The sequence below is a fragment of the Egretta garzetta genome, unplaced genomic scaffold, assembly GCF_000687185.1.
Source record: "Egretta garzetta isolate BGI_Z169 unplaced genomic scaffold, ASM68718v1 scaffold34, whole genome shotgun sequence".
Taxonomy (NCBI): Eukaryota; Metazoa; Chordata; class Aves; order Pelecaniformes; family Ardeidae; genus Egretta; species Egretta garzetta.
Window position 1 is genome coordinate 1,020,140 of NW_009259586.1, and position 27,887 is coordinate 1,048,026.

The following is a 27,887-nucleotide window of genomic DNA, read 5'->3' on the forward strand; positions in this document are numbered from 1 at the left end:
AAGTGCTGTTCATGCTCAGTGCTGAACAAGCACCAAAAAGTTGCCCTTTCCCACATTTTTCCTTAGGGGAACGTTGAACAAACCAGCCCCACCACTCCCCGTGTCCCACCTGTGACAATGACAGATCCTCAGCATCAGGGATGCTCTGCAGACCCTGCAGCTAATGCTAGTGACATCTCAAGCCATAAAAATAGACTTACGGACATCTACTGGAGCTCCCTGTGTCCTACCCTAACAACCCCTCTTGAACAGCTCTGCAGCCTGGGATCTGTGTGCCTGCCCTCAAATGTAAAAATGTATTCATAAATAAGTCAGAACCCATCACAGTTAAGCTACTTTCGGTATTCAAGATCATAATCAAAATCAAAGAGATTATTTACTTTGAAGATTTCAAGTGACATCTGCTGAAATAGAAATATAGTTTGGAAAAAGGCTGTAAAAAGATGACTACGTTACTACCAATAACTTTTACATCTGTCATTAATTTTCACTTGGCTTTATCTGCTCTCCTAGCCTGCATCCAATTTCACATTGACTTGTGCTTTATTACAATCCCAATGCGGATCCCATCAACCAAAAAGACTAATAATTGCCTATGAAATGCCTACGAAATGCAGCAAATAGCAAGGATATTGTTTCCCTTTACTTAGCAAAGCATGGGGTCTTTAAGCAACTGGCAAGAAGGAGTATCGATAGCCTTCAAACTGTTTCTTTCCAGAATGCAAGAGGCAACAAATATGTATGCATAAAACCAGGACTTTCCCCTAAAACCTGGAAAGGGTTAATTAAGTTCCACTCCTTGAACCAGTTAGTGAATGACTTTGAAATGGCACAGAAACATTTTTTGGCACAGCGGACCCTAGACAAACTTCCCCCAGTGACCATAATTTAAGGCTACTTTTTAAAGAGCCTTTTAAAGCCCAGCACTACATAGAACTGCTGAGGCCTGTAATAGTATCCCGTTTGCCTTCCTCCCCTGAAAATACACCCAACTCAGACATATACGGTTTAACACCCAAGGGTCCTACCTGTCTTTAAGGAATTTTTATAAAGTAGATGGCTACCTCAGGCGATTTAAGTACTTTGTAGTAAGACATCAATGGCATGTATAGAGATACTCCTTTGATCATTACACCACTGGAAAAAAATAAGAAAACAACCCCTAAATCTTCACCATATAAATTTACGCTTGGAACTCAGCGACATAAGAACCATCATACTACAAAACCACAAACAGCATTCAATTTAGTCTCTGTGTTCTCACCCCTGTGATAGCCTTTGATATTCCTGAGGATGAAAAATGAATACATTTTACTACAAAGACGATTTGTGAACAAAGCCTTTTTTAATTTTGCTTTCCTACTGAAGAACAAGAAATCGACAGTCAAAGGGGGAAATCAATAGCCAGGCCAATTATTAACCAAAACCAATGATAAATGAATGAAATGGAGATCTGATCTTTTGTCATTTCCAGCAACGCATTTCAAAACTTTTTTCCTGTTCTGTTTTTCAGTTCAGAATTCAAATGACAACTAACATGAGGCAGAATTTAAACCATTTACATTGCCTGCACTGAAGATACGGTACCGTCTTCCTCTGGCTGTATAATGAAATGCCTCAACAAAGAAAAAGTTACAGAAGTTTCATTTTAAGGGCTGCCCTTGAAGAGCGAGAGGATGAGAACATCTGTGAAAAACAAGTGCAGAAAGAAGACTAAGATATGTAGATAAATCATTAGTTATATTAAGATATGAAACAGGCACCCAAAGAATGGCATAAAATGTAAATGAACTTTGGGATCTGGTCTCTTAATTTGACAGCTGTTTGACAACTGCAAAATGGAAAACTGACCTCAGACAACTGTGTATAAATGAGACTATTAAGCAGAAGAATTTCACATGGAATGATACAATATACACTGCAGTAACTCCTCACATGGGAATAGATAAATGCAGACTGGAATTTTTATTGTCTTTGAAGGTGGTGATGCTAAAGAGACTTGAATTTCACAAAGAGGAGCTGTACGCTACATTATCACAATTAATGCCACTTTCTGAAATACGACGACTGTCGCCTACAGAATTACACTCACAGGCATTTAAAAAACGTACCCCATGAAGCAGCTCTGGAGACACAGAAGAAAACACCTTCTGCCTTGGGGCTGCAACTCCAAAGCCAGCAAAAGTATACAGCAACGAGGTCACGGGATAATTTATTGGAGGGGGTTATTTGGAAGTTACAGGTAGTCACAACTATGCACGAAAATATGTATCGTCAAAGCAGAACCAGAACAGATGCTGATCTGTGGAGACAGTGGCTTAAGGAAATACTCTGCAAGTTTGGCCCCTGTGGAGGGACCTTCTTGGAAAGAGCAGCAAGGGGGGAAACTTCTATCCTGACTGCCTGAAGCATGATTTAAATCCAATACTCTCATGAGGAACAGAGAATTAAATAGAAAACAGGGCAAAAGCCTACTTTTAGATGTAACCAACCATTTCTACTCATAGTTCTGCTCCAGATCCCACTGAAAAGGGCAGATCTTCCAAGAGCATCCCCAAGCACTATTACTTCATGTTCTCCAGCAATGCAAAGAGCCATTTGTGATAAATGTTTCATTCCAAAGCAGTTAAAGTGCTTGGCTGTTTCTTTTATTTCTCTCTTTGGGACAAATACTTAAAATCAGCCTTCCCTACCTTTGTTTTTAAACCACAAAAAACCCACAGAGGTTGCACAACCTGCAACAGAAGAGACAAAAAACCACCCAAGCACTTGTAGTGAAATCCAGACTTAAAAAGAAAGGGTACAGCCCTCCAAGCACAAAAGGTTAGCAGTAACAGCAGCAGAAGCAAAGCAGCTTTTGGGGGTTGAATGAAACTAAAGGGTGGATTTGGGGACAGAAAAGCAATTTGCTGTGCAGCTCCTTTAATTTGCAGTCATTCAATTTGTTAGTAACTAAAATGAAACTGAAAAATAAAAAAAGCAAATCCCAAAGATGTAAAAGACATGAGCACCATCACCAAAACCTTGATCATTCAAATCTCCTGCAGCAAGGAGTCCCACTATAACCACATGCTGCGTGAAGAACAGGCTCCTTTTGGTTATGTTTAACTTGCCTTTTGCTAAAAGCTCTCATTCTTGTTTTCAAGAGACAGCAAATAACAGTTTCCTAAACATCTTCTCCCTGCCAGTTGTGCTTTTACAGACCTTCATCACACTCTGCCTTACTGTCACCTACTTAATGCTATTTGGAAACTCATTATGGCATTGTATTAATACCACTGATTTATTCTTACACAATCCTGGCATAAAACCAGCTCTCGGAGTCCAAGCTGACTAGTCTCTAGATATCACCAGAGCAATGGAACCACATCTGCATGACAACTTGAAGAAAGTTTGTGCTTTATAGGTTATCCATTTTCTCTGACTCTAGCAGTACTTCTAATAAAGTATTTTAACTCTCCCTACAAAACCTGCCCTGCCCCTGCTTATAAGCCTCTGCATCACCTCTTGGCCCCACTTCAAAAGAAACTTTAGAAACATCCAGATCAGGAGGGAGTTAAAGTCAACTGTCATCTTACAGAGGAGGCACGAATGATTTCCACCAGGAGTGGTCCTCGCTCTGAAGGCTTTAATCAAGGATGAAAAATGCGAATCCAACACCCAGATTGCAGTTCAACGTTTCCCCATTACAGCTGAAACTCTGCCAGGTGATATTCTGCATTTGTCCCTTCCAGACCCGGCTCTGCTACTTATCCACAAACTCACTGGAACTTTCCTCAGAGTGAGAAAAACTTAACTGAGCAAAGACAGCCAGGATGAAGCAGGGGCTGCCCTGCACTCCGTACCCTCCCGCTCTCAGATAGCTGCTGAAAACAGCGGTAGAAACACTTCAGGAATCGAGCTACAGCCAGCACAGGCGGCAAGTTAAACGTGGCAGAATCCTCCACTTCACTGCAAATCACTTTCTGTTTCCAATTCCATTCCCTTGCTGTCTAAGGCCATTTCAGATAAACATTTTTATAAAGGATGCCCTCCGATGATAATATTTTGCTTTTATTGCCCTTTAATAAACACAAGGCATTCTAAGTCTTAATGCATCTTATAAAAGACTTATTTTTAAAAGTATCTAATTTCCAAACATAAAACCGAGTTTGAAGCTGAACTACTCAGCCTGCTTTCAAATGCTGTCACCTTCCTGATACTCTGTGAAGTTAAAACGGATTGTCACGTCTGTTAGGAGCATCAACATAAATCTCGGGTGTAATAAGAAAGAAGTCTTAAAGGGGGATTATAGGGACAGATTTTAATCTTCTAGAAGTCTGTTTTACTTCAAAAATTTACATAATCTATACAGATCCAGGCAGAGTTAGCCTTTAGTGACCTGAGAATACCAAACAGCAGAGATTTGCAAACTTGTTTGGTTTAAAGTCAAAGCTTCTATTATGCTACAACTCTTACATTTCCAACCACGTGTCCCATTTTATTTCTTGTCCTAGTTTAATGATACTTCCAACATGCCTTGTGCTTTTTAATCTGGATGATGCACCTACTGATTTTGGTATTGAAAACTAACCTCCTCCTTTAGTTTCCATACAGATCTCATAAAAACCAGAAGAAATGGATTACTGCCCAGAGCTGTGGTTTACTCGTTCATTAAACAGCTTACGCTTAGAATCCTCTTAAAAAGTCACTTAGTGGTAAATGGCTATTTGACACTACAAATAAAAATTTTTTAAAAGAATTTACTACAGCTTTCTATTCATACCAGTGTTATAATCCCACTGGGGATACTGCTGAATTTTTGGTACAATTGGGATGGCCGTTTCCCAACAGAATCCAAGGAATTGTAGAGCAATATATATGTCTATTCTACACCTTCCCAAGGAATGTGTCAGATGCCCATCTACTTAAAGCATGACAAATTTTAAAACAAAAAATCCAGCTGTCAGCAGCTGTGGGTAGAAGAGATCCTTTTAGGACAACTGACAAATGCCCCAAGAGTTGGCAACATCGATATTGTACAAGCCATGTGTCCTCATCCTACCATAAATTAGGCAGATCATGTATTGGAAACCTCTTGCACAGCGTAGGCATGCTTCCAAGAATCAAGCAACATACCTTGCTAGTGCCTAGAGCAACATCCAGCCCAACGTGTGAGCAGAAATATAGGGAAAAATTAAAAAGCATTTTATGAGTAAGAATTTTGATCAGCATAAATCAACTCTCAATGACTTTCTTGTTTCTTCTAGGATGTGACGTGCATTGATTTTTAGTATATTCTAGGCTGACGCTAGCCTTACCAACAAACATGAGCTTTGACAAATCTTAATACTTCCTCCAGCACTTGCAAGGTTAAGTCACATCCAGAAAGAAGATAAATGGTCCTTGAGTTTTTACATGCTTAATTCAGCTCATTTCCATTCAAGACTACATCTCTTGTGACAGTAACTACCTTCTTTGATTTCTACAGACTAATCAACTTGCTTTTCAATGTTCCCTCTGTGCTCCCCTGAAAAACTCAAGTATGTCACTCAGAGAAGTGTTTGGGTTTGTAAAGGCAAAACCACATACTTCCACACTCTGCAACTTCCCAGATCACAAGCTCTGCAGGACACACATCATCACCTTCTTACGCTGGAAAATCACCGGACTCTCAAGACACTACTGCAATACAGATACTACATAATAAAATTCTGTATTATCACCATAGATCTGAAGGGAAGGATCCTCCATAACTCGTATCTGCAAACTCTACTTCAAAGACCTGTTATGATGCCTTCAAAAATGTAATGTTTAAATGCCATAGCATCGACACAAGAGCAGATGAGTGCTATTACATATGACGGGGAGTTTTCAAAACTGGAACCAAACCCACCAATTGGTGCATCACTTCTGTCAGCGAGCGCTTTATCACGCTCTCAGTGCCCTGCTACCCTGACAATCCTAGAAATGCTTTTCCAACAAACTACTTATGGATTTTGAAGGAAAAATCAAAAGAATTATATCACTGTGATATCTGTGCCAAACTACCAGGACAGTTAAATTCTATATAAAGATAACAAGAAAGGATCAACGTGACCAAGGAAAGATGAGTTGAAATAATTAAGCACTTCGTACTACACTGTCAGACTTTCTAGTATTAGTTACTGCACAGGCTACAGAGACATTCACCCAAATATGCACGTGTTTACATCAGACCCCTACTGAAACTCTTCCCCACTTGAGAAGTCCCTAGTAAACAAGAGTTTCACTGTTAATAAAATAGTGCCCTTCTTCAACTTCACGGTCACAGCAGTCCTGGCAGCTGTGCAAGATCTTTTCCCCTTTCAGTGAAGAACATCCAAGAGTAATTGCTGGGGGTATTTAAAAGCCGGGCAGACGAGGTGGTTAGGGACAGGGTTTAGTGGTGTGATGGCAGGGTTAGGGTAACAGTTGGACTTGATGACCTTAAAGGTCTTTTTGAACCTAAACATTCTATGATTCTATAAAAAGAGATGATTCCCTTGGGACAGCTGCCTGCCCAAAACCCACTACTGAGCTCTGGCAGATCAGGTCAGCAGAATCAACTTTGCACTAGGCTTTACAGCAAAATTACTGTAAAACCTTTCAGCTTTGGAAACAGTAAGTCAAAAGCCACATAAGGTAAATTAACGTCCTGCAGCCCATACAAACAAGAACATTACGTGTGCTTGCTCCAGCCCAATTTGCCTTTCCCAATGCTGGTCGCAAAGCGTGACCAAGTGCTCTGCTGGCAAACTCTGCTCTTCACAGCCACGGCTGTTGATAACCGGAGCATGTAACAAAGACAAAGCAGAATAAAACTTCATATTAACAGCAACAACAGTCATGCAAAATCAAAAAGAGGGGACTTTTACTCCATTTTACTGCACATAAATCCTTATCCAACATTATGAAGCCAAAGTAGAATCTGAACTCATAGCATTCAGGCAGTATTTTTTTTAACAATGGAAATTTGAAGAGAAAACCCTAAAATAATTCAAAAGGAAGGGGACTGTGAGAATGCTCCGGGTTTGTGTTTCAATCAGCTATTCCCTGAAGAAATTGTATTGGTACTCTGTTTCAGAGAACCAGGAAATCATTTTCCTTAACCCTTGTGAGTCACACTTCACCGCATACTTGGTATTTTTCATACAGTGCAGTATACAAGGTACTGGCTTGCCATTTTTGAAACTGTCAGGAGCCAAACTCAAGGCAATAAACAGGATGAATATAACACTATTTAAATTACAAAAGGAAAATGGCATTTCACTAATTATCTAATAAGGTTAGAATTTAATACTTGAATTGCTGAAGAAATTCTCAGCAGTTTGGAAAACGTCAAAACATGTATTTAAAGACTGACAAAAAAAAAAATATCGACTAGTTATTTTCACTTTTCCTTTTCTAAGCTTAGAAAGGCAATACCCCTATGGATCAAAAAGCCAGATAAATCTTATTAAGTACTAGGTTTTCCCTTTTGTCTAGTGCTCTCTCCACATTCCATCATTTCAGTCCTTTGAAATGCCTTTGTTCTGCCTGTGATCAGGGTTTCCAAGGGAAATCTGGCATCGGATCTAAGGGGAACCCCACACCACTGAAGTATTCCTGACAATTAATCATTTGGTAAATTATTTCTTTCTTTTCCCCCTACCTCACTTGCCCCCAGTATTTCCAGAGAACCTTTTAGTGTGGGGCTAATGAGACAAAACTTCCTGTAGCATCAAAATGCAGTCTTGAGGATTCATGTATGCACAGAAGTTACACGGTTTCTGTAGTTACCACCCGAAAGTTCCTGTCCATTAGACTGATATTTCAGAACAACAACAGGAATTTTCTCCGTATTCACTCTCAGACCGCATCTATCACCAGAACCTACATGGATGAAAGGACATTTCAGCTGGGGAGAAAGAAAACACAGGACCGCAGGGCTGTTTCCCTTGCTCCATCCTGGCAGCACAGAGGATTTTCTCCATAAAATCCCTTATGCCATCCTACCCACTTTCTGGTGTTCATTTAGGACGTAAACTGCTCACCAGCAAATGCAACCAGGGAGAGAAAGCGTGCACCCAATACTTCTACTGATTGCCGTGTTAACTAAATAACAAACAACGGGACGGACTTACTTTTGCACCTACAGAAAAAATTTCTGTATCAAGAAGCATGATGATCCATAAAGAAGGGGCATAACATTAAATATTACTTTTTATCCACCCTTCTGGTTTTTGTTGGTTTTTAATATATACAAAATGTAACATAAGAGAAAGAATCGCATCAAAACATTTTGATTTAAACTCCTCTAAAATCTGAAGCTTTACACTAACAATGAATGCCACAGAGAGAGGCAAAGTAGTAAAAAAAGATGCCTTTTTATTTATTTTCATTGTCTTTACTGCTTATCACACTTTGGTGCCTGGGGTCTAAGTGCCCCTCTCTCTAGGGCTATGGGAAGCCATTCACTTTCTTTCAAAGACTCTTCATGTAACATACACAATATGCATATGAGGAAAGAGAATTTCTTCCAACAATGGTATGCATTAATTTATAATATTTTTCCAAGATCCTTTATCAAGTTTCAGTTGTAGGTCAAATAATTTATGCTTTGCAAAGATAATCTCTGCATTTAAAATTTATCGGCCCTTCAGAGGTTGGTTCTCATTAGTGCTCATCATTTTCACTGCTCGTGAAATACATCTTCACAAGCTGAACCGTTCCTACTCGATATCAAGGATTCCTACACACTAACTTGATCTAACTGTTGCAATTATGAATCATCTGACAGAGTCGTAAGTTATGATCTTCAATGACCACTAATGAAGGTTGCCTAGCAGTTAAAATATCAAAGCAGTATATATCAGCACACTTTAGAGCGCAAGATAGACTTCCAGTGTTGCGCTTCTCTTATATTTATTACATACTGTAAATTACATCACAGGCTGCCTCCAACACTGACAGTCCTGTACTCCGGAGTTAAACACCAGGTTTTAATAACCACTCCTGACAATCTTTTGATCGCTGGGGGGGGCAGATGAAAGGCAAGGCCGCCTGCTGCAGGCAATCTGCTCCGTCAAAACAAAGGGGACTTCAGAGAGAGACAGAGATGCATCAGGTGTTAATCTCAAATGAAGAACCAGGCGTGCGGGCTGATTGACTCGCTCTCCATTTCCAGCCAAAAAAGGGTAAGCGCCTGCCAGTGGGCTTGTTCAGGATGCAGGCAGGAAGGGAAAGGTGCTATTAGCTAGGCGTGAAATATTTCCATTTGGAAACCCAAAACCTTGGCAAGTCATTTTAGGCTCTTCCTAAATCACTTTACTAATCATTCAACTATCTGATTTTTCAAGTACGCTGTATGGAGCAAGTCTTCTTGGCATTTAAAACAAGTTCTCTTATTCAAACATGGCAGTGTAGTAACCTGCTAGGGGAAGAAGTAAAAAAGAATTTTCAAAAAGCGGACAAGACAGAACTTTGAGGAGATTACTTGGGAAAAACCTCCCGCATCAAGTAGAGGTGGGCTGGATGATCTGACAGAGGTCATCTCCAACCTGGATCTGAATGAGAGCATATTAATAACTTTAGCATCAGCATGAAAAGTTCCCACTACACACATTCAGGCATTTGATAACACGTGTATTTGGTAGGAAAAGTTTAGGCATGATGAGATAACACCAAAAAACCACTTGATTTGGGGGAATGTAAAAAGAATTATTGCAGTTCTCTCTTCTGTGTTGGATTTCTTCACTGGGAAATAAAGAGGTCTGAGGGACTGCCAGACTCCTGCTATTTTTCTTTCCACTTCTTCAATAATCCAACCATCTATCACTGACCACCACTCTCTGCGCATTAGTTGAACCCTTAATTTTTTTTTTCCTATTGCTTCAATCCTTATAACAGATTTCTCTATAGATTTGCTCATAAACCACAGCAGCGCTCTCTGAAAGGAACACAGCTACTAATGTCACATCACTTTACACTATTTTTCACAGCCACAGAAAGCAAACAGTTTACTTGGGTCTAATAGCCCACTGTGAAGCATTTTTAGTTCTGTGATCAAGACCCCTGCATTAAACATCTCTTAGATGGGAAACAGAGAACAAGTAGTATTATGGGCCTCTGATCAAGCTAAAACCAGAATATTTATAAAACTTGCAGGAAGAGAAGATACAATTAAAAATCTCCATGCTCACAAGATCAGTGGGACCCAACCCCATACAAACCTCCCAGGTTCCTTCTCACTCACAAAAGCTGTTTGATGGGGCAGGGGGCAAGAGGGGAAAGAAGGATTGAGTTAATACTTAAACTATTTCAGACACTGCATCTAATTCACATAATATCATCGTTGTTACTGCTTGACAACCCTGAAACAAAATGTGGAGTTGATAAGAAGAAGATTCTGCTCCGCCATGGAAGGTGGCGGCACATCTCCCAACCACCCTCCTCCTCCCAACAATGCAGGTGTTCACAGTAATTAATTCCTTATGGGTTTTTTTCCCCCTCCTTGAAAAATGAATTACAATTTTTATTGGCCCAGCAAGCTAAAACAGTTACAGCCAATATATCTTGAGAGAGGAACAAGGTGTTGGACTCCTGACAATCAGCACCACACATTCTTTCATAACATTTACTTCAAAATTCAGAACTCCCTCAAACTCACTTTTTCCTACTTCTTTCATCCCGTTAGTTCAGAAAACTACAAATACACAGCAAACATCAACTTCTTGTGATTAAGCACAGGAATACAAGCTCATTAGCATGACTCCAACTGATGACGTCGTTGCTTGGCCATTATGGTATGAAATGTTTATCTGAAATGGATCAATTTGCCTGTTTTATTCCCCGGAGTCCAAGTATTGCTGCTTAACCCATCTTCACAAAAACAACTGTAAAAACGTTGACTTCAGACCATCAGTACAGCGAACCACATCTTCATCTACAGGTAATGGAGGTGCGATGAAGATTTCAAAATGTTACTGTATTTGTAAGCTCCAGTTGACCTTTCTCTGGAAGACAGGACTCTATTTGCTTATCTAAGTAGGCTTATTACTTTTTTAGCATTTTTTTAATAGTTTTTTTGTGAGCACTGGTCAATCAAGTCATTACAGAACAGCAAAATATCATAAAAGGTGAAGATAGAGTTATCTATCCTTCTGGCAGCACAGCGATAGCAAGTGGATCAAAAACTGGAGGAGAGGCTGCTCCAGTTTGACTTTATTTATCCTGGTGCCCATCACTGCAGTATCCAAATGACCATCACAGTTTGTCTTAATACAAAAGGTCACACTCAGGGTCCACATGCTGGCAACTGAACTCAGATCCCGAATTTCACTCCATAATTTTAACATTAAGCCCATCCTTCCCACCCATTACTGCTACACTTCTAAGTGATCATCGCTGTCAAGAGAGGACGACGTTAAGAGCAAAACACAGCCATCAGATCAGACCCTGGAGGGACGGGGATGTTAACTGGTCTTACATTTGTTCTCTCATTCTGGTTAACATATTTACTGTATTTCTCATTTTCAGCTCTCTAACTTCAGCTAAGATATTCAGTCCAGCCTGCTTCCTTTTCAAGGTACCATCAGTCAAATCCAACCACATCATTTTATCTCTCTGTTACTAAATTCAAGCCATTTTAAACATCCTGCTTTCATCTTTATAGCGCGCTCTCACTTTTTAACCATGCTGCAGTTACAGAAGAATGTACTTGACATATAAAATGTGCGTGCGATTCCTTTAACATTTTAATGCCGTGTATTGTGTTGTAAACATCTCTTCATGTTTTATCTCCTTCTCCATAAATCAGAGACTAGTATCTTAGAAGTCTCAAAAATGACATGTTTTCTCCATAATATAAATGTAAGACTCTACTCCTTGAAATTTGAGTCAGCTTTCAAAAATCATCAAAAACCAGAGCTAAGAAAAAGCAAAATATTATCAACTAACTTAATATCATTTTCTCCCACTTCATTTCTATGACAGCTAAGTATAGTATGGGAAAAAAAAAAGTTACAAAATTGGTCTTCACCAATCAGAAAACCAATGTTTTGATTATTCTTTTTGCCACTTGTAAGGAACAACACGAAGGTAAAATACCTTGTGTATCCATACCAACATACAACACAGAGTCAGGAAAGTGGACAGTAGAAAAAAGTGATATGCTAGGAATAATTATTTGTTTTATTCAAGATTAACACACAACTTTTACAAGATGAAACCCCAGAACTTATTTCCATTTCCTTACCATAACTGCAATTAATAAGACCAATCTCCTATAATGAGGTTTTCTGGTGGTTTTGGCTAGCTAAGTAGCTGTTACAATAAAAATGTGTCTCAGTCTATTCCTTGGTAAATGCATTAAGTGATTTTTTTTTTTTTAATTAAAAACCACTGTAAAATATTGATTATTTTGAAAAGGTAGAACATCAATAATGAACACCTGTCCAAAAGAATTTTAAGTTATTTCAATGATGGAAAAAAGAAAGAGCGCCATTAGAAAAAGAGAAAAAAAAAAAAAAAAGAGGAAAGCAGTTTTAGCAGGTGGGACTGAAAAGTGGTGACATGTTGTAGTACAATACCGAAGGGCTGAAGGATATAACGCAGTGTTGCGTGACAGGGAAGAGAACCAGGGACCACGGGATTAGCGTGCCACTAAAATGCTAGATTAGGTGCGAACTACAACTCTGAAGTATTGTGATACCGAGGAGTGAGGCAGAGGCAGAACTGCTGGTAGAGGACAAGAGAACTAAACCACTGTCTTTGCTTTGGCACCTTCCAGCAGGAGTTTACTCCCTTATAGCCCACAGACCCAAACACACACTACAGGAAAACCCAAGGACCCTCCGATATTTATCCAGATCCCCAGGATTCATAACATTTTTGACCAGCTTGAGAGATTCTTTTTCTCTCCAACTACTGTCTAACATAAATTATTCCAAGATACTTTTCTTGACATTTTCTACACAAATGTTTCTAGAATGACCTTGCTGTAGAACACGCACCACGCTTCCCCCTAATGCAAGCCCACGCTCAAGTACTTTTTCCTCTCTATTTTCCAGGATATTTTCAAACACAACTTTTTCACTGTCATTTTGAAAAAAAAAAAAAAAAAAAAAAAAAAAGCCATCAGCTTCTTAAAAATAATTATCCAATTTCACAGAATTGTCAAAAATACGTTATTTCTACTTGCATCGGAAAGCACAACTAGAATTTAGAGTTCACAGGTTGTGAAACTTGTTTGTAAATACATGCCTTTGGTTGATAAATCTCCAGATTGTGCTTCTATAAACATTGGAAAAATAAAATGTTGCCAACTCCCATCATTTTTTTATTATTGCTTTCTTGTTAAAGGCAGTGAAAGTGGGGCAAGAACCTCCACTCTGGCAAATTTTTGTAACGTTCTAGCTCTTGCGGTTAGGAAAAAACCATTTAAAGAACGACATACAGCCATCTGAAATCAAGAGAGCAAGATAATTAAAAGATTATTTTAAACCAACTTTGTAAAGAAAGAAAACATGACTTCTTGGTCTCTGTGCATTAAACATAGTCCTGGCTCCCTCTCCACTAGTTAATTCAACTTAATTCAATGGGGGTAACCTGGCCTCAGCTCCTACCAGATTGCCAAAATGGAGTGATTGAGAGAAGGAAAAAAAAACCCAAACCACAGAATTTGAACAGTTAAAAGTTTGTATCAATACTTCCACAAACATTACAGAATCTCTATTACATTTTCACAGGACCAGGCTCCTCACATCCTGTCTTAAATCACAAGGAAGAATCTTACACAATCGACACTTTACCTTCCCATGACATACTTGAGGACTGTAAATCATGAACACAGATTTATCAGGGAAATGAGGAGTGGGAAAGACTACTTGCCCTTAAAGATGTACAGATTTATAGCAATATGGGAAGCGGAAAGACGGTTATCATATAAAAAGGTCCTTAAGGGATAGCAAGGAGCAACAAGGGAAACATGAGTCATGAGCTGCCAGAGAAGAGGATGCGTATGGGGAGCGATGGACAGAGCGAAGTAGCAATAAAGGAAGTTCCAAGTCAAACGTGCTCCTTCCCAAAGGTTGAGACAGATACCCAAGCTTGCAGTATTTATCAAAAATTAAATTCCCAGCCAATTCAGACACTGCATCAACAGCAACATCGGGAAGGGACACTTGTCGACTGAAAGGATCCATTGATAACCAAAGTCGTAGATCACAGCTCTGCTCTTTTGCTTTGTTACCAACTCTGCCGCTTTGTTTTCCTTCATAAGGGCAGTTGCCTTGAAGGTCTGTCCATGTAGGCAAGCGGCTCAACATGAACGAGTGTGCAAACTTAAAGCAGTCAGCTGAGATTGTGAAAGACTGTTTTATACTTTGCGGGGCTGGAGTAAGCCTCTCTACTTAAGGACATATCAACAGCTGTTACTATGGTGAGACAGCAGCAAGTAAATAGCGAATTACCAGCCCAAGCACAAAGTTATTGCACTCCTAACTTTCCTCTCCCAGCCCAGCAAGCCTCAGAAGTGTCAAACTCCAAATTATGGCACAGGATTCCTGCTACTCCCAAGTATCTCAAAGCAAGATTTTAAAAAGTGACTTCCAAGAGTTTAAAAAGTGACTGCTTTTGAGACAAAATACAACTCTGAGCAATACATGGAAGCTGAAGACAAAGAAAACCAGTTACTTGTGTGAATATCATCTCTAGGAAGATTTATCACAATCTCAAGACATACAAGTTACACAGGAGTCTCTAAACAAGAAATAACTAATTCGCCTCTTAGTCCAGTAGCATCTACATCAAAGGTGAAAGTAAATATGACAGTAAACATTTCAAAGGATTGATAAGTCACAAAATGAATTTTTAATATTAAAAAAACCTGTAGTAAGGAAAAAAGGGAAGAAAAAAGCGTACCTCTAAAATTGTATCACAACCAAGAAAGCTTCACCTTAGCTATGACAGCTTTTCTACCCAGACTTTGTGTGAAAAACACGTACATAATAACCAAACGTATACTTCAGAAAATAGCGTGACTTTCTTAAAATTATTTTTCAATAAACAGCTAAGTGTTTTCAAGTTAGGTAGGCTACCTAAATATTTCCAAGCAACTAAAAATCATCCAGCATCCTTCCTATTTTGCACAGAAAACAGATGTAAAGTTATCTGCCTACCCCAATTTTAAGCTCAATGAAAACAAACAGTAAAACCTGTACTTAGTTCAGTCTGAGCAAGGTGTGTGCTCATGGGTGCAACCTCAAAAAGCACATTGGGTGCCTACAGCTAAGTTGTTCTAAGATGCAAACATCAAAGACTCCAACACAATCAAGGTGACTCCAGGATGTAGCTCACAGGAAACCTCCATGTCCTGTTCCATTAGCAGTGTCCCAGGACTCAGCCCCCCCATCTCCCAAGTGATTGCTGAAACCATAAAGTGCTATCAAAGGTGGCACTGCTACTGCTGCTACTACGCTTTGTAACTCCATTTAACACCACAAGTGTCACCCATTCAGTAGTTAGGCTCTCCTTTGGGACTTAGGAAGAGCCCAACAGCAACTTTCCTTTACAGCTGGATTGCAAGAGAGCTGAGAGATCAGCATCAAGCTCCACGGGCACATTCCCATGTGCAAGGAAGCTCAAGTTCAGGTACCTGGGACATGTCCGGCATGAAGCATCTACCACATGACTGAGTCTTCCAGTATGTTTTATAGATGCATGGGATTCCCTGATTCCAGCCTGAACAGAGGCACACAAACCCCACCAAAGTCCCACCCATTTAGAAAGGTGCTCTGAGCCATTCTTTAGACAGATCCGACAAGGTCATCCAATAACGCAACCGAGAAAACCAGGCTTGTAAGGCTGGAGCCCCTACGGCTATTCTTAAACTCCAATTACACACTTCTTCCTATGTCATTTGCAGTGACCCAGGTTGGTATTATCAAGATAAACATTATTATTGGAAGGCTTAAAACCTCATCAACTCCATTCTGAATAAACACACTGTGCCTAGCAACTATACTTTCATTCGCAGGCATATATTCCTTCCGCTGTGCCAGTTTTAGAGGCTTGGAGCTCACGCGGCAGCTGAAGGCACAGCACTCCCAGCCATCCATTTACACTCCTTGGCAGCGTTTCAGAAGCCAGGACACCACCAGTTTGCAGTACAGATGAAGAGATGGACTGACCTGATTGATGGAGTTGGCAGCACAGGACGCCAGTCCAGTTCCGAGGGAGGCAAGCAGGAAACAGGTCAGGTCAAAAGGGACCGGGGCCATGGCAAAGCCAGCAGACGCGGTGCTTACAACCAGAGCTGCAACACAAGCGAGAGAACAGTTCAAGGCACCAACAAGAAACCATCTCCTTTCTACATACCACTAGAGTTAAGGTTTCTAAACCCTGTAAGAACCCTTGTGCAGATTAACTTTTTACTACTTTTATGGTTCAACATAGCTCTAGGAACTGCGTACAATTAATACTCAACATAAAGAAGTCAAAGATGAGAAGGAGAGCTGTCAGGGATGAAATGAGAAGCCCAGAAGCATCAGCACATTAATCGGTGAGACTAAAACTTATGCCTGAATTCCCTGTTTTATGAAATTGCTACAGGATCAAACTGCCTCACACAACACGTATGTGAGATACATTTGTTCCAGTAACTCAAATGTCATTGCAAAGTCTAACATGGAAGAAAAACAGTAAAAAAAAAATCCTGAACAGAAAGATATGCATGATATCAAATCATAGCAGGAATTCAAACAGTGCAGAAAGTCAAAGAGAGACTGTACGGCAAGCAAAGTCGGTAATGTCACTGTGCAAGTATTTGCCCACACTGTTCCCGTTTGAGGTGCCCGCTTCAGGCGGAAGGTACAATCACATCATCACATGGGCCCAGCAACATTTAAAGGCCTCAAAATTTGAGTAGATTAATAAAAAAATCCATTTCAGTTTTGTCATCCAAAATTATAACTTTAGTACAGTACTGCAAATCACATCCTTAAAATGAAAGTTACCCAAGTCTCAATCCTAATATTGTAATTACCCAAATAATAGGTCTTACGGACCTCACTTTTGGCAAGAAATAATATGACATGAAAAATTTCTTATACTGTAAAAGTCAGCACATTCACTGAATATCTTGCTTATGGCCTTGAACCTTACAATCTTAAATTAATAGTTATTAAACAGAAAGTATTTAAATAATATCTTGCATCTAACTACATATTCCAGACCTCAGCTAGCTCAAATCAAAGAATCAAAATGTTTTATCTTCCTGATTCCTACAGTCTCCTGTGTGTCTGAAGTTAAATGGCAAATAAATAACTTTTGCTGACTGAAAATACCTGGATTATCTACCAAGCAGCATTACTTGAGATGAAAAACTAAGTGGCATGGCAGAGACCTGCCAGCGAGGATGCACATGCAAAGTGCTAATTTTAAGAACCGTGCCTGCCTAAGAACCTTAGGATTTAATCCTAAGAAGTCAGTGAAGAAAACTTGCTGCTCATCAAAACTTTCCTCTTAGGTATTAAAATCTATTGGCAGCTGAATATTATTAGAATAATGTGCATAATAGTATTATATTATTAACACCAATTATCTGGCCCTGTTACGGATCTACAGGACGCACAGGCTGGCTGCGAGCACGCTGCATCCGTGGCTCTGCCCAATACCAGGGTAAGGCCCTGGCTTTGATTCCCCATGACAGCATCACTGAGGGCAGTGCTGGGCTCTCACCGCAGCCCCTTCAGCTACTTCTAAACCAGAATGAATCTATGATGGAGCCTTACTCCCCTGAGAAGCTGCCAAATAACCACAGATTCTCTAGCCCCACTGGACAGACACATGGGTACTGGTAATTTCTGCAAGACTGGACCCTGTTTATTATATAAATACAACAGCATCTTGGTTTCAAAACTCGCAGATCCTTCTTAGCACAGCACACAAGAAAATTTGAAATGCATTGGTTTACAACTGATAAGGAGTTAAAAAAATGCTGAAAAGATGATGGTGAAACAGCGGCGTTTGCATTTCTAAGAGTGATTACATTCATCTTTTTGCATAATAAATCACACATCCACTTCTAGACAAGAATTTAATTAAAACTTATCTTAGAGAGCACTTTACACCAATTTATTATGAGAAAACACCAACTCATTTACGGAAGAAGAAAGGTGGAGCAGACTGGCAAACAGTCACTGTAACATTACCATTACATTGACCTCAAAGAAATTCTAATACTGTACAGCTACAGCACTAATTAAAGTCCCCATTGATTTCGCCAGATTAATTTCAGCCAGTCATTTCAGTGTGACTTATCAGGATCTCATTAAAAAAGGTTGTAGTATATCCTCTCACTTATCCCATTGAAACGGGTATTTTTAGTTGTTTGGACTGTGCTCGGAACACAAGGCATTCCCTGCTTGTCTCATTGCCCAGCAATTCAAATGCAACACATTAAGACTAAATAAGAAAACGTTCCCTTTGGATTGGGAAGTTTATTTTCTTTTACTGTGGAAGGAATAATTTACTTTTCTACTTTCCTCATGGAGGAAAAGTATATTTAATTGAGAGCACATCAAGGGAATGAGGTAATTGACTCTATTTGTTTTTTAATCCCTGTTAGCTTAGTGCTTTAGGGGCCAAATTAACTTCACCTTAGTGCATAATAGATGGAATTGATCCTTTCAAGATTTGTTGATGAGAGTTGGCATTATATATGCTCTTCAAAAAGAAGCAACGATTTAAACTTATGATCTCAGCCTAAACCTAATTTTCAGTCTTTTAAACATCTTTAGCTTTACAAAAATTAACAAGGGACATTTGTCTCCAATTTCAATGTAAATGAAAAAGAAAATGTGAATGGATTGGTGACAAAGAGAGTGAATTATGATGTTTCTAGCATAAAACCACATTCAGAAAGTCTACAGTGTACAGTATTCTTTACATTCCTCTTCAGCTTCATTGTAACGTGATCTGCCTTTAGAAATCCCTCTATTTGTATTTATAGCATGTGAATCACTATGCCATATTTTGTTTACCTCCTATTAAAAAGTAGCCAAGCCAAAATAAAAGCATAGAAAGCCAAAGCTCACCAATTCAGCTTTAGATTTCCTTTCTACTCCTGTACTGATGATATATCAGTGCATTTGGAAGGACAAAAGCAAATGCATTTCTACTTTAAGAAATAATTTCACTGTTCTACTACAAATACTCCTTAAAGGAAACCAGCATTGTAAAAGCTGATGGCATTTTCTTTCCAGAGTTTTCACACTTTGGAAAGCTAAATGTAGCATCAGTATTAGTGCTATACACCTGACCAACGTTTCCTTTATAAATTTAGATTTCTTTGGGTGTAGGCATATCTAAGTTTTGTTGCAGATTATAACCCGCACACTAAAGAAGGTCAAACTCCTGAAGCAAACTTAAAATTGGGACAATAATTTGACACAATTCTTGCATCACATCATATAAAATTCAAGTGCAATATTACGAACAGAGCAGATAATCTCTTTTTACCATCAAACAATTTTAAAAATGCTTTGCAAAAAATAAACTGTAATAATAGTTTGTTTTTATTTCATTAGTTTTCCTTATAGCATGGAAAACAAATTGCCAGAAAGCTACCACTATTAAGCTTTGTTTCTTTGATAGGATAATAGTCGCTGTTTTAATAATCATGAGAACTACTTTGACAGGCGTATGAAATATATTTAGAACTGAGAATAAACATAGACCAGTAATAATCTAAACAATATATACCCATAAATCTTTGACAAAGTTTCCAGCTATATTAAAGCTACCATTTAAAGAATAAATGCCATAATAAATGCCACTATTCCAAAATAAAGTGGAAACTTACTGGAACTCCATTGAGGCAAATTTTTTTTTTTTTTTTACTAGAGTGGCTGTTACCAGATTTTTACCCTACGAACACAACATAGGCACCTTATTAATCACTGTTGCTCCATTACGTAGCAGTTTGGTAACACTGAAGAGTCATTATGCAAAGCTGGACAGCCATCATCTGCATTTTACAAATATGTACCAGACACACAGATGAAGCGGGATGTTCATCACCATGTCACAAGTATCTCAGGCTTCTGATTTCCAGTTCAACACTTTTGTGCTAGAGGATCGCCAATGCACAGACACAAATTCATATGTAAGCAATACAGCCAACCAATTCCAGCTGTTTTCTAGTAAACAAGATAGGATTATTTTCTTAAAGGGGGACATTTGACAAAAAAGGCTCTATTTTAGTCTCCAAAATTGAAAATGCTCATAAATGATCTTATTTGTCCCTTTTGCAAATCTTAAATGTAGGTCAGTAAGTCCATGACATAGAAACCACGCACAATGTTGTAGCTGGTAGTCTTTACTCCTAGCTTTTTGCCTAACATTGTCTAGCAACAACACAGAGTAATTCAGATTGGAAGGGATCTCAGGTGGTCATCAAGTCCAACCTCCTGCTCAAAGCAGGGTCAATGCTGAATCCAGGCCAGTTCCCTTAGGGCTTTGACATCTCCAAGGATGGAATTTTCACACCATCTCTGGGCAACCTGCACCAAAGTTTGACTGTCCTCAAGGCGAAATTTTTTTTTTTTGTCTTATGTCAAGCCAGAACTTCCTGTTTCAATTTATTAAGCATGTTTTCTCTGTGCCAGGATTTACATATTTTAAAAAAAGATTTGAAAACCAAAGCATAAATGCTTCCAAATCTGTCTTTAAAAGAATTTTGGCACCTGATTGGAAAATGTCCACATCCTCTTGCCTGTGGAAGGAGCTATTAATGATCAGATTGCATCAAAATGATATGTAAATCTTTACCTTAAAAACAAACATAAAACAAATTTATAGGCCCCCTCAGAGAACTGATTAGATTGGTCTTGTGATTCTGTCCATACCATGCACGTTACACTTTGACAAGGAAAAAGCACAATAGGTTTAATTCTGATCTGACCACAGTAAACCCTGGAATGACTATTAAAGATGACTAATTACTCCAGATTTACAGAGGTGTGAACACCTCAGGCTGGCCTGTTTTAGCTCTTAAGGTATAGACCATGACAAAACCAGAGGTAATTTACTGTCAACTCTTCTTACATAATACTAATAGGATACTGTGTTGAACTCTCCGAGAGCTAGACATAACCAAACAACATCTCACATCCTCAGTGAAGGAAACACAGCAAAATATAAGCTTACTTTGAGAAAGTTTCCAGATTTCTTAGTATTTTGAGAAATAGTAACATACTTAAAGTGAAGCAAAGGTTTCTGTTGGAGAGACAGAGGCACTTTTCAGCAGTAAGGGCAGTAACTGCCGCAGACCACCCAGGGAAGCTGTATACTCCCTGACTGGTTTTAGGAATGGACAAAGCAACATCAAGTCAGCAATGATATACCTAAAGGCGATCCTGACTTAAGAGAAAAGAGATTAGAAGTGTCCCTTTGAGGTCCCTGTGATTCCACATGGATACTGCACACACTGAACCAAAGCAAGATACCAAGTGCAGAGGCCGCTCTGGTGAGATCTGAAACAGACTTCAGTAATCAGTACAGAAAAGCAACATTCATCGTGCTTTAATGGATTGACTATTAAAATGTACCCTGAAGAAAATAATGCCAAAACTCTAAAACTCCTTTTAAGAGTTAGAAGGTAAAAGGGCCTTGCAATGAGGTGCCATAAAAGAATATAAAGACTTCGGAGGAGACTTTGCATATGATCTCTGGGTAAACAGCAAGCAGTTAATACACAATTGTAAAAAAAAAAATTAGACAAATTAATATGCTTGTGACCACAAATAAAATTATTAACTGTAGTATATTAAAACACAGGATAAAGAAAAGGTAGATAAATGTTTGAAACATACAGGCTCTCATAAGACTTTCCAAAGGAGATCCATGTTACAGTAGCCTGGAATCAGGACTCAACTCTTCCAGGCACAGCAGAGAGAGATATGCTAAAGACAAAGTCCCTTCCTCAGTGTGCTTGTAAATTAGATTAAAAAAATTCTACAGCTGTTTAGAAATTAGCAGTTAAGTCTACATCTGACCCATGCTGATATACCCACTTCTCAGGCAGGTGCTACACATCTAGCTGGTTGTCCTCACCAGAAGACCAGCATGCAAGGCATCCTTTGCTACAGGAGCAACAACGAGAAAATGTTCAGAAACCATAGAGAAATTATCTAATGAGAATACTCAGCATTTTTCATACTGTGCCTTCATCCCACCTCCCCCAAATTAAAGACTGAAGTTTAATTTTCCTGTGTTTTTGCACGTAGCTTATCTTAGTTTTCATCTGTGATCACGAGGGAAAACATTACTTAAATGTAAACTTGAAGTTAAATTTAAGAAGATGAGACAACCTGAAATTCTTAACGCGTCTGCATTATAAATTAATAGAATTTCCTATTACCATACTGTCACATCTCCCTCTCTCGTATTTTCAGCTACACATGAACTTTAGGATAAAGTTGAAAACATGGACACTTATAATTCTGAAAAGTTATCAGACAGATGTGTCAGCTTTCCAAGTGCTTAGATGGTAAGGCACAGCTGTTCAGAGAGCAGCCAACACAAGAGTACCACCGAGAAGGGAAAGGATGGAAACTGAACCCAAAAAGGTAGATTATGCGGCAAGTAATTACAAGTCCCCTAATTGTTTTCTACGGCAAAAGAATATAAACAAAAATCTTTTCCTGTTGGTAAGGCAGAGCTTCTAATGGCAGAGTCACAAGAGCTGCAGTTTACACGAAGCAGGAGAATATGGTAATAACTAAACTCATTTCCTTTCAAAGGTGAATTACAGTTCAGAATACAAACAAACATTCTCTTTACTTCAGCGGCAGGAGAAGAAGAGGGGATAAGGAAGTCCCATTTTAGCATAATGCAGAGTTTGTTTTTTTGTTATTTCATACTCTAAAGAGTATAAATAAAGAGTCTGCCAAAAAACCCCACACAGGATATGAGATCTATCAGAACTTCAGGGGTGAAAGGAATCGAGTTGTGTGTCATTTGTAACTTAAAAACTGACCTCAGAGAATTTATTTTTCTTTTAAAAAAATAAAATCAAAGAACTACACCACCATATTCTCTACAGAATATATAATTTGTCTAAATGATTACGCAAGTTGGAAAAAAGTGAAATTTTCTTTCCTTGCTCCACACACTACACCCAATATTTTTCCTGCTCCTGCACCATCCTATCACCAATAAAGGCCAACAACACAAAACCCTCTTCATCCAACTTACTCTTTTACACTTTCTACTTCCAAAAAAATCTCCCCACCCCAGACCATCTTCCCCACCAAATACACAAAGATTACAACAAGACAAGAGACTAAGGTTTTTTTCTATTTATACCTTCTCAACAGGTACACAGTTTACTACGCTTACCCTGGATCAAGAACAGCGCACCTCAAAATGCAGACTCATACAAAACAAGAGACAACCATGAAGCAAATGAAATTCTGTAACCTTTGCCTTCTACAGGTTTCAAAGAACACCCTATTTTAAAATCAGAGTGGTACTTTCCTGCCTGCCAATACTGCCTTCTGCATTTAAAAAAAGTCCACTAGAAGCTGTTGAAAAGTTTGGCAGCAACAGCAAGGCCACACGACAAAAGTTATCACATTTATTTCCTCCAGAAAGACACTCTTCCATCCAGCTGTAGCTCTTGAAACTCCCATTTTGAGGAGCATCAGTAATACTCTGATGTGGTACTAACACTGAGCTTACGCCTCCGGAATATCTGCAACAGCAGTTCTGAATCTATTGAGATTTTTGAATTTAATTCTACTTCAGTAACTAGCACAGCTTTCAGGTTCACATAAAAGAGCCACTTAAATAAAATCACCTCATTGAAAATATGCCAGAAGAGCTAACTGTTGATATAGTGCTTAAGGTATCCATGGTGAGCCCAACATAAACAAAATATTACTAAAACTGAACAGCATGGGGGAGAAAAAGGCAAGACCTGTACTATGCAGAAGGAAAGAAGAGGCAATAGTTGAATGTGCCACAAAGCTGTTGCACATATGAAGTACAACAATCCTGATAACTGCTGAATGTGTCAGTAAGAGTTTTATATACCTAAACTTGAAATTACCAAGGTTCACACGTTAAAGGGACATGGTAAGGTACCAAAAGACATGTTTTTCATCCCTCAGGTCTACTAATGCAACTCTACCATCACAAAATAAAGGCCTTGAGGTTTTTTAAAAATAACAAGGAAGAACATTTGGACATACAGACAAGACCAGTTTTGCCGAGCCCGAAACATGGGATGTCTCATGAACACTGAGAACTAGAAGGCTTTTTATTAGAGAAGAATTTCAATGACCACTGTACGTGGTCAGTACAATTTTTCCATGGAGAAACTGTACGTGGTCAGTACAATTTTTCCATGGAGAAACAAACAATGAAAACTTATATACTGCAAGACAAAGTTTCAAAAAGTAAGCTGAGTTTAGGATTTTTATTATAACATATTGTTATGGTGAAGAACAACAGTTTTATTATCAAGAAAATATTTCACCCACTGGAGAGAGCACAACAGTAGGGACTTAGGAAATTATATTTCTGCTCTTGGCGCTGATGAGACAAGACGTAAGGCTTTGGTCAGATCATTAGATTTTCCTTAGACGTCAAAGTGTACATAGCACTACCTCTTGGCAAAGAAGTAATTTATAGTTGTTAAGTATTACTATTAGAACAAGGGAAAATGTAGGAAGGCTACAAGGCAATAGCTTAGCAAACTGCTGGTTTGAAGGCACAACGCTATCATTGACTAGAAAAGTAAATTATACCTTATTTTAGAAAATTTAATTGGTCACACTCATTTTCCTTTATAAGATAATAAATTATTATTCTTTTGTTGGTACTTCTAATACTAATTTCACAATAAGCAGTACTAAAGTGAAAGATTGTAAACTTTTTTAAATACTTAATACAATGCTTGTGAATTGAATTCCTAACCCAGTTTCACCATATTTTTTGTACCAATACTTGCTTGCTTATGATTCCCAAAAGCTAGCTGACAACACAACACAAGCTCCTCCTCAGTGTTTTTAAACAAATTTAATGGGAAAACTATTAAATACTTTCATAAAACAGTTTTTCCCTGCACACATTTGATGGAATTGACGGAGGTACTTTCTGTCAGTGAAGTGGGAATTAGCACACAAAAACCTACACAGTACCAGTAATATGCTAAAGAACTCTGCTATCAAACAGGATGCACAGAAGTGAAAAAATGACCAGTAGTACCTGTAAGCTTAATTTTGGACAAGCGTGCCAAAATTCCCGGCAAGTCATCAAGCCGTAGCTTCATTTCTTTCCATTGCTTGTGGTCTTTGGATTCTGCTTTTACTGGTGTGACTGAGTCTTCAGTTTTTGCAGCTGACTTCATTTGTCTCAACGCATTTCTGCTTGGCGTCTCAGACAAAGGTTGATGAACAGGTAAAACGGGTCTAATCTTGTGTATAACCTTTTTTTCTTGATCAAATTGCTGAAGCTCACAAAAAGGGGATGCAACTGAATCTGACTTCGGTTTGGCTCGCTGACTGAGGTCTTTGTTGTATTGTGTTACATACTAAATAGAATGAGAAATGTTAAGATGAATAGTTAAGAAGATATTTCTGTCCATTTCAGGTTATTAACAACATCAATTATATTGCTATATTATTACTTCCCATGATGACATGACTGAGTTAGCCTGAATTTCAAACACTTACTTCACATGCAAAACAGTTTCTGAAGTTGGAAAAGATATTACAACGGCACCTTTTCATTTCAAAACTGCATCAATGATGTTTACTGAAGCTTGAGAATTACTTCTGCATAAAACTATTTCCTCTCTTATAGTTTCAACAGCAAACTCTACTTTATTCATATTCAAAACTACCAGATAATATCATTTGATTCACCTTTAAACAATGAGGGACAGACAGGCCCGTAACAACTCCAGTCTCCAAATAAGCACTAAACTTTTTCTATATTTAAGATATGAAAAAAAATCAGAAAAATGCCAAAAAATACCACTATCTCCTATGATATAAAATCATCACCCACATTAGGCTATTACTATTTATCCCAAACCTTATGCTAGGCTTAACAATTTTCAACAGAAGTTAAAATGAACATACACCAAACGGGAAGTCAGGAGACAGTTGTTTCCTCTCTATCAGAACTCTTACAGGATAAAACAGAATAAGAGAGAGAGCATTTAGCTTCTCCTATCTATTTTCTTTCCCAAAATGTTCCATATATTTCAAGCACAAGAGACAAGGATAAAAAGACTGAGCTTTTAACTAATCATGGTTTAAAGTACACATTAATAATTCTAATGAGTAATAGGGATCTGAAGCTTTTCAACTCTGAATGAGCAACATGAATACAGCTAAAATCAACAGGAAAAAAAAAAAAAAAAAAAAAAAAAAAAAGGCATTTGAGAAGTGCCGGTGATCCCCAGAAGCGTGGAAGAGACCCCCATCCCTTGCTTCATACAGGACTGAAGCTCAAAAAAACCCCAACAGATGCCCATGCTTCTTACAGCCAAAGCAGTCATTAGCTGTAAGACTTAGTCTTATCTGTATTTCATAGACACAGCTCCAAAGTACAATGAACAGGACAGAACTCAGGGAAGAGCAAAATACATCTTTTACTACCGCTCTCTTAGATGTGATACAATGTTCAAAGAGGAAGATAAAATTTCATAGGTTTGAGTGATAATTGTGGCTCTTTTAATACCCCAAACTAACAGCCTACTACAGAATGCAACACACTAGTTAACAAGCTCAGGAGTTTTGATTCAAATTAACTGATTAACTCTTCAGTCAAAACACACTACCTCCACAAGTGAGTTTTGTCACTTTTATGAAATGTAGCCAATATCTGATTTGCTTATTCGCATTTTAACAAATAATAACTTTGAAAATAATTTCATTTAACATTTTTCAATAGGAGACGAGTGCTCCACTTCAAAGGCACAGGAAAACACCCCAACAGGTAGAGGACTCGCTGCAGCAGAAGGCATTGTCCTTGCCACAGTGGGTTTCCTCCAACCTCAAATGTTTAGATCCCAAGTGCTTAACTCTGATGCAATGCAGAAAAGGAGACGCCTGGAATTGCCCGACCTTGATAGATATGAAAAATACTACTTTTACCAACTAATCCCCATTTGGACTCATCACATGGGACAAAACAAATTAAAGAATGAGAAACATGGGATAAATAGATCCCCTGACTTACCATTCGTTTAAGAAAGTTAAAGTACTGAAACGTAATCAATCTGTCATTGGCTACGCGGCATAGATGCACAAACTGGCATGGTATCTGCCGTATTCCAGTGTTCTTCAGATGCCAGACAAATAATCCTACTTAAAGAAAAAACGAGAACATTAGATTCCAGTTCCTTCTCTGCCACTGAGTTTGCTTCTAATTCAGACTACAACGTCTATTCCCAGCTGTGACACAAGACACCCCGCAAATGGGAGCCAGGGCCACTTGGGCGGCGAGGAACATCTTTGTAAGCTCCAGGCAAAAGAACTGAAAGCGTAGGCTTGCCCAGGTGGTTTGGGGGTTTTCTTCCAAATCTCCCAGCTCCCTAGAGATGCATTATTAGTTTCTTGTTCAGCGACTATCTCTACATGCTATAAATAAAGTTATCTTCCCAAAACGGCACAAGGAGGGCTGGAAGGAAGCAGCTGGCATAGGGCAGCACCAAAGCCAACCGCATCAAGGGGAGGCCCCTGTGTGACATTAACACCTACATCCCCATGCAGAGGGACACACACGGAGACACACAAGCTCTGTGCATCACTATACAGAGCAGCCCCAGGCACTACTCGCAGCCCCACGGTCGGCCCTGCCCGGCCCCGGCCCTGCCCGCCCCACCGGCC

At 38.9% G+C, this 27,887-nt stretch overlaps 1 protein-coding gene across 1 annotated transcript in view; it reads right to left on the reverse strand.

Annotated features, from left to right (window-relative positions):
- The window catches only part of LOC104125291 (protoheme IX farnesyltransferase, mitochondrial), a 113,515-nt gene that overhangs the window by 78,654 nt on the left and 6,974 nt on the right, over positions 1 to 27,887 (reverse strand). Inside the window, exons 4-6 of the mRNA XM_009637730.2 lie at positions 27,238 to 27,362; positions 25,255 to 25,579; positions 16,170 to 16,294 (exon numbers count right to left, since the gene is read on the reverse strand). Of these exons, the coding sequence (XP_009636025.1) occupies positions 16,170 to 16,294; positions 25,255 to 25,579; positions 27,238 to 27,362 (575 nt within the window). The remainder of the gene's footprint in view (positions 1 to 16,169; positions 16,295 to 25,254; positions 25,580 to 27,237; positions 27,363 to 27,887) is intronic.